This window comes from Eubalaena glacialis, chromosome 1, assembly GCF_028564815.1.
Source record: "Eubalaena glacialis isolate mEubGla1 chromosome 1, mEubGla1.1.hap2.+ XY, whole genome shotgun sequence".
NCBI classification, from domain to species: domain Eukaryota; kingdom Metazoa; phylum Chordata; class Mammalia; order Artiodactyla; family Balaenidae; genus Eubalaena; species Eubalaena glacialis.
Window position 1 is genome coordinate 185444758 of NC_083716.1, and position 7771 is coordinate 185452528.

At 40.2% G+C, this 7771-nt stretch overlaps 1 protein-coding gene across 1 annotated transcript in view; it reads right to left on the reverse strand.

The window, feature by feature from the left end:
• The window catches only part of TTN (titin), a 280899-nt gene that overhangs the window by 23950 nt on the left and 249178 nt on the right, over positions 1–7771 (reverse strand). The window contains exons 277-285 of the mRNA XM_061185429.1: positions 6873–7169; positions 6177–6764; positions 5781–6083; positions 5367–5663; positions 3706–3993; positions 3294–3593; positions 2573–2875; positions 2178–2483; positions 308–2074 (exon numbers count right to left, since the gene is read on the reverse strand). Of these exons, the coding sequence (XP_061041412.1) occupies positions 308–2074; positions 2178–2483; positions 2573–2875; positions 3294–3593; positions 3706–3993; positions 5367–5663; positions 5781–6083; positions 6177–6764; positions 6873–7169 (4449 nt within the window). The remainder of the gene's footprint in view (positions 1–307; positions 2075–2177; positions 2484–2572; positions 2876–3293; positions 3594–3705; positions 3994–5366; positions 5664–5780; positions 6084–6176; positions 6765–6872; positions 7170–7771) is intronic.

The window sequence follows — 7771 nt, forward strand, 5'->3', positions numbered from 1 at the left end:
AGATGCAAGTTAAAGGCATCATTATTTCTGTAATCAACTCTTAATCTTCAGTGGAAGGAAAATAAATCCCCCAAACTCATTTTAGCCATTAATTGCAATTTTTTTTGTATCAGAGTCTTTAAAAAAAGAATTTTATATTGCTCTATTAGACTGATTTAAAATCATCCCCCTTGCTTTACTTGACCAGCTCTCTAGTGACAAGGAAATATGTGAGAAGGTGATATGTGGAAGAAAAGCAGTGTTTGAGTTGTCACTAACACATTCAGTTGTGGAATTAAATATATTTGAATAATCCTCAGTCACTTACCTACTGGGGAAACAGCTAAGGTAAATTTGCTTGGGTCACTAGGTGAGCTTAGGCCGGCAGAATTTTCAGCGTATACACGGAACTGGTAATCCAGGCCTTCCATTAGTCCAGTAGCTCTATGTTCTCTTCCAGATATTGGTGATGTGTTAATTCTTTGCCACAGGATGCTATTTCTTTCTTTCTTTTCAACATGGTATCCAGTAACTTCTGAACCGCCATCATAAACTGGAGCATCCCAAGTTAGGGACATGCCATCAGAAGTCACATTGTATGTAACTGGCTTTCCTGGGGGGCCAGGAATCCTGAACTGGTGTTTTGCCACAATGATGTTTGAGTCAAGTGGCTGGCTGACTCCATATCTGTTTTCTGCCCTAACTCTAAACTGGTATTCAGCATCTTTGACTAGATTAGGAACTTTGAAAGTTGTCCGGGCAACACTGGAACACACCATCTTCCAATTAGTTTGTGAAGCTTCTCGCTTCTCAATGCTGTAACAGGTAATTTCTCCTCCTCCATCATCATCGGGCACATCCCATGATATGATGACACTGTCAGCCTTGATTTCATCAAATCTAATGGGCCCTTTGGGCTTTGATGGTGGGCCGAGTGTGATGATTGTTATGGGAAATGAGTTTCGACAAACTGCGTTATCGAGAATAATGGTGTATTTCCCTCCATTCTCCTTCTTTGCATTCTTAATACTCAAAGTAAGTTTGTTTTCAGTTTTACTCAAACGAACACGTTCGCTTTCTTTCAATGGCAAACCGTCTTTCAGCCAACTGATAGATGGTTTGGGTTTTCCTTTATAAGGTAACTCGAGGTGCACATTATGCCCAATTCTCACAGTGACTTGTGCCCCAGGGATTTCTGACAGGTCAACTTGTGGTGGAATTACAAGTTCTTTCACTGTAATTGGCCCAATAGTGACACCATCACTCAGTCCTTTCTCATTTCTGGCAGACACTCTGAATTCCAGGACTGAATGTTCCTTGAGTTGGGTAACCTCAATTTCACATGTCTTACTTATGCCAGCATGTGACCATGTTTGTTCGCCTTTACCTTTCCTTTCCACAATATAATCTGTGATGACACTACCACCATCAAAGTCAGGCTTGGTCCAGCTCAGGGTAACAGATGTTTTTGTTGAGTCTTTCACTGAGAGATCGCGTATAGGAGCTGGTACTTCAACAGCCTTCACCGGCTTTGTAGTTTCACAGGGTTCCCCGATTCCAATTTCATTTTCTGCAAGAACTCTGAAGAAGAATGGAGTCTTCTCTGACAAATCTGTTACCTTAAAGGATGTGCTAGAACATTTGTGTGACACTGAAGACCATGTTCTCTTGGTGGCATCTTTCTTCTCAATGATGTAATTAATTATGGGAGATCCTCCGTCAATGAGAGGAGACTCCCACAGCAATGTGACTGTGCCTCGAGAAACATGTTTAATCTGTAGTTTCTGGCAGGCAGCTGGTGTATCAAGCACTTTAACGCTCACAGTTGAAGACTTTGGCTGACCAACGCCATTTTCTATTGTGAGAATATATTTGCCCGTATCATTGCGAGTGACTTGAGGAATAGTGAGTAATGAAGATGAATCAGTGTTTTGAATGCTGTATCTGGCATCACTGCCAAGATTCTTCTCATCTTTTCTCCATGTGACAGTAGGTGGAGGTCTGCCTTTGAAGGGAATCAACACTTGTACGTCTTCACCGGCTTTAGCTATAATGGAGGTCCTGAAAGCCACATCTAGGTCGATCTCTGGTTCCTCTGTAGACATAAAATGGACATATGCAATGAATTTTAAAGCAAGGAAATGAGTGATTTCCTCTATTAAAAAAATAAAAACACAATCATACCAGTAGGTACGTACCAAGTATATCTTTGGCCTGTACGGGTTCAGTCATTTCTATAGGTTCCCCTTGTCCGGCACAGTTTACAGCGGATACCTGGAAGTAGTAACTGACTCCAGGTTTCAGGTTAGATACCACATACTCTGTAGTTCTGACCTCTCCTTTTGTAGAGACAACAGTCCATTCCTCTTCCTCTCCTTGTCTCATGCCAACAACATATCCAGTAACAGCACTGCCCCCATCGTAGACTGGTTTACTCCAGCCAAGAGTGATGGATGATTTAGTTGAATCTTCAATTCTTATCTTAGCCGGTGGGCCTGGAGGATCTGGCATGGCCAATCACAATACCATAATTACATAATCGTGTACAGTTTGGTGACATGAAAGAATACATAGGTGAAGACACCACACTTACCAATAGGATCAGCAGCTTTGTAGAAGTCAGATGGTTCAGAAAATGGACCCTGTCCAGCAGCATTTATAGCACAAACTCGGTATTGATAGTCACTGTGTTCCGTGAGTCCTGTCACTTTCTGTCTGGTGTCACGGATCGTCTCCTTTAGGACTTTAAACCATCCCAGACTCTTCTTGTCTCGTTTCTCAAGGAAATAGCCGCTTATGTCACTACCACCATCTGCAACTGGCCTGTTCCAGACAACAGTCATCGAATTCTTGGTTATCTTTGTCACCTCTGGCACGCTCGGAGGCCCAGGTGTGACTGTTTAGAAAGGAAGAGGAAAATGAGTTCAAAGGATCAACATTACTGATAAATTCTACCTTTTAATCTTCAAATCCTATCTAAGAATATTAGTTTCATTTATTACACTTTTTACCTGGTGAAAAGGATGATAATGAGAAGCGATATGATGAACAAGAAAATAAAAGTCAATCAAGCTCTGAAAACATATTCATAAGCTAGCAGAATAGTATGTATGTATGTATGTATGTATTTATTTATTTATTGGCCACGTTGCACGGCTTGAGGGATCTTAGTTCCCCAACCGGGGATCGAACCCGTGCCTCGGCAGTGAAAGTGCCAAGTCCTAACCATTGGACCGCCAGGGAGTTCCCAGTTTATATTTATTTTTAAATTTTCAAGTATTTGATTTTAGTTTTCTAATGAAATCATGTCTCACCAAATGCATTCCTTGCTACCACTGGGTGAGATTCCAGTGCATCACCAATTCCGTATTTGTTCACAGCGCGAACCCGGAAGATGTATTCATTTCCTTTGATAATTTTGGTGGTCGTAATGATGCACTCTTCCAAATTTTCAGACATCATAGACCACACGACGCGGCTTGTCTCACGCTTTTCCACGATGTAGTGAGTGACTTTTGCACCACCATCATCCGCTGGAGGCTGCCAGAGAAGAGTTATCTTTGTAGCAGTGACGGTCTTAAATTCAATTGGTCCACCTGGAGGTCCTGGTTTGTCTGTGAATGAAAAAACAAAATGGTATATTAGTCAATTTTAAAAGGCTTCTAATTTAAAATTATTAAGTTTTAGGCAAACAAAATATGATGTGGGCCTGTATTCACCACCTACCAAGGATCTGCACTCTGATGGTGGCTGAGGCTGAGCCTATGGCATTCCTTAGTTTTAATTCATAGCTTCCACTGTTAAGGCGAGTTGCATCTTTGATGAGTATAGCTGCAAGGTCAGTGGTATTTTCGACACACACCAGTGCACTGGTTTGTAACTCTTTATCATCTTTATACCACTCAATTGTAGGCTCAGGTTTGCCAGAAATGCCAGCTCTGAGCTTCACAGATGTACCTGCTCTGTATTTGACAACTTCTGTATATTCTAGAGGCAAATCAATTACGGGTCCACCTGCAAGAAAAACAGATGAGAAATATTTAGAAAATCACAAGGATGAAATAAATAATTGCAACAACTTCAAAGTAAGCCCATTGGCCTTTATTAAATAATACACATGAAGTAGTTCTAATACTATTTATATTTTACATTTAATTTTACAAGCCACTCTTTTATCACAGATGGGGAAGAAAGATTGTGAGTAAGCTCTGTACCCCAGTGACACTGCACTAATTGCACAGGGACTTAACTGCCTTTGGAATATATTTTAACATCTATCAGGTGTTTTATTCCAGTGATGCAATGGGATACGGCAGTGAGAGCATCATTGCAGAAGCTGCATTATATGTTTTCTTTTATTCTAGTTCTCCTTCCTCTGACTACCTCTGATTCTTTTTATTTTCCCTTCCCAGTTCACTGGTATCCAAGTGGGGGCATTTCACATCAGACCCTTGAATTCTGAATTATCTACTCACAGAGCTGTAAACTTCCCTGGACTGATTTTCTGCCAGGCTGCTTAAAATTTTTGAGAAACAGAATTAATTTGACTTGCTTCACAGTCTCACAAATACTGACTCAGTGTCTACAAAGCCTGGTTCATAAAGAGAAGCCCTGAGATTCTCAGCATGAGGATGGGAGTGGATACTTTTGCCCAGATACCATAGAGACTCCTCCTTGAAAATGGGGACTTTTAGAAAAAGTGTCACAGGGTACCTAACTCTCATGAAATTTTAATTTTCAAAGCACTGTTGAGCTGAATGTGCCACTTATTTTCCAGAATGGTCAAGTATGTGTATTTTGGACTGACAGCCATGTAGAGAGAATTCTGGAGTCTGTCTGTTTGAATACCCACCCTATCATTAATGAGCTGCTTGATGTTGGGGAAGTTATATAAGTGCTCTAAACCTCAGTTTCTCTACAGTAAAATGGGCTTATCTTAAGGCTGTTAGAACTAGGGGAGAGAATTCATGGAAAGTACCCAGTAAATGTTAGCTGCTGCTAACATTATCATCATTAATGCCTCTGTTTAGTCTTTCACTTATTTCAGAGGAATATTCTCTGGGCATTCAACCATGGTTTTAATTATTGATGCTGAACATTTTAAATAGAAGAGTGAAAACACCAACTCATGTAATCAAAGAATCATAAAAGGTTGAAGTCAGAAAGCCCTTTAGGTATCCTGTAGTCCAAATCTCATGTTTTACAGTTAAGTCAAGAGGCCTGGAGGGGTTATGGAATTTTCCTAAGACTCCCAGCTAATTCATAATTTCTTCTAAAAATCTAACAACGTACATAGTAAAAGTTATCCTACAGATTAGGACCACAAAAAGTAAGACAAAATACTGAGTTAAATTGCTGTCGGGATTCAAACTGCTAAAAATGCTTACCATAAGAATCGATGCATGTAATGGGGCCTGCAACCTCGGATGGATTGCTGATGGAACCGACAGCATTTCTAGCAAAGACACGGAATTCATACTGGGAATTCTGAGTCAAGCCAGAGACAGTGAGTTGAGTCTCGGTAACGTTGGTGAAGCTGGCCTTGGCCCATCTGCCATCTGGAAGGTCTCGTCTCTCAACAATGTAGCCTGTAATCTTGCTTCCTCCATCAAAAGCTGGTTGTTGCCATGAAAGGTTGACAGAGTTCTTTGAAACATCAGTGATACGGACATTTCTTGGGGGTTCTGTGGTAATGACAGGAAGCAGATTAGTGGCACTTATTTCAACATTATTTTGCTTTGCAGAAAGAAGGTTTGCATTTTTAAGTAGTGAGAACTGTCCTCCTTATGACAAATACATACCGCAGGCATCAATGGCTAGGACTGGTTCTGAAGGATGGCTGGGTTTTCCAATACCAGCAGCATTTTCTGCATACACCCTGAATTCATAGACAAGTCCAGCACTGATGGTTGTGACTGTGAAGTGAGTGGTGCGGATGACCATTTTGTTGGCTTTCTGCCATAAGATAGTGTTTCTGTCCTTCATTTCCAGGTGATAGCCTATAACTGCACTGCCTCCACTGGACACTGGTTCATGCCAGCCCACGGTGATACTTTCTCGAGTGACATTAGTGACCCATGGTGTAGATGGCGGTCCAGGTGTTGCTACAAAAGAGAGAAATCCCACAGGTTAATACAGACACTTAAAACATTTATGTATATGGAAACCTGGGATCTTTGAAAAGTTTGACAACTTACTGTATGGTAGTTTGACAACCACACAAGCCGAATCTATGTGATCACTGATGCCAAAGCGGTTTTCTGCCTTGATGCGGAATTGGTATTCTTCTCCTGTGGTCAGTTTCATGACTTTAATGATGGTTCTTGCAACTGTCGCAGACACTTCAGTCCATACTGCAGTACTTGTCTCTCTCTTGAGTACAATGTAATTGGTAACCTGACTTCCACCATCATACTTAGGTGGCTCCCATTTGAGAGTCACGCTCTCTTCAGTTACATCACTAATCACAACAGGGCCAGTTGCGGGACCAGGCCTGTCCAGTATGATGATGTTAATGAAAGCTTTGGTTGTTCCACTGGAGTTGGCAGCAGTGATCTCATATCTTCCAGCATCAGCAGCAATGCTTTCTTTGAGATTGATGGTCAGGTTCTCAGCAGTAATTTCAGTGTTAAATCTCATGGTTGCTTTCAGCGGGACACCATCTCTTGATAAGGTCACTTTGGGCAGTGGTTTTCCAGAAATTGGAATATCAACTTTAAGGTTTGAACCAGCTCTAACATAGACGGTATGACTTGGGAAGTTCTTCATGTCAATTTCAGGTGGTTCTGAAAAATAAGAGTATGGAAGGTGAAGGTGAAAAACGTTTTATTGCAAATTAACTTAAGTCAATGCAAATAATTTCAAATTTTGCTTCTGCATAAAATTAGACATACCTAGCTGCTCCTTTACAAGGACAGGAAGCAGAAGCTCTCTTGGGTCACTCAGACCAGCTTGATTTTCAGCAGACACCCGGAAAAAGTATTCAGAATTCTCCCTCAGACCAGAAATGACATGATGGGTTGACTTTACCACTGCACATCTCACCCAATTTTTCTGTTCTTTTTCTAGTACTTCAATGACATAATGTACAACTCTGCTTCCACCATCATGTTCTGGCTTCAACCAGGCCAGGGAAACACTATCTTTGGATACACGTGTTACTCCAAGTTTTTCAGGTGGGCTTGGTTTTTCTAAGAAAGTAAAACATCAGAAGAAAGAGAAGTTATTACAACATTTTTTCCCCACATGTGTTCTTCCTGCATTGTGAGAAGAAAAATTTTTAAATGAAGGCCACAGAGTTACTTTTATTTGAGTCTTTCTTACTTTTTATATGATCAGTTTGGCTTCCGAGCCAAGCAAAACTTTCCCAAGCTTTGTCATCTTATGTTATAGCATGTCATAGCATTCAAATCAAGTAAGTGTCAAATGACCAAATAAAATGATTAAATTTATCCCAAATTTATCATGGGTGTAAAAATGAGGAATGAGATGAACAATCTTGTAAGAAACACTATCATACAGTTTCTGCACACACACTATATATGTTTATATATATATGTGCAGTCAAATTCAATTATACTTAAATTCAGAATACATTATCCAACTCCAGCTATGTAAATTTCTACTTTTTTTTAAATCAATGAAAAACTTTCTCTAGTAGTAAGATTTCATTTTGTGCTATAGTATGAATTGTTCGAGGTGTGAACCAAAAGCATTTAAGATTAAACAATAATTAAAATGATTCACACTAGTCTAGGAAAATGAATATGGATATGTAGGTTTTCTTTGTTCT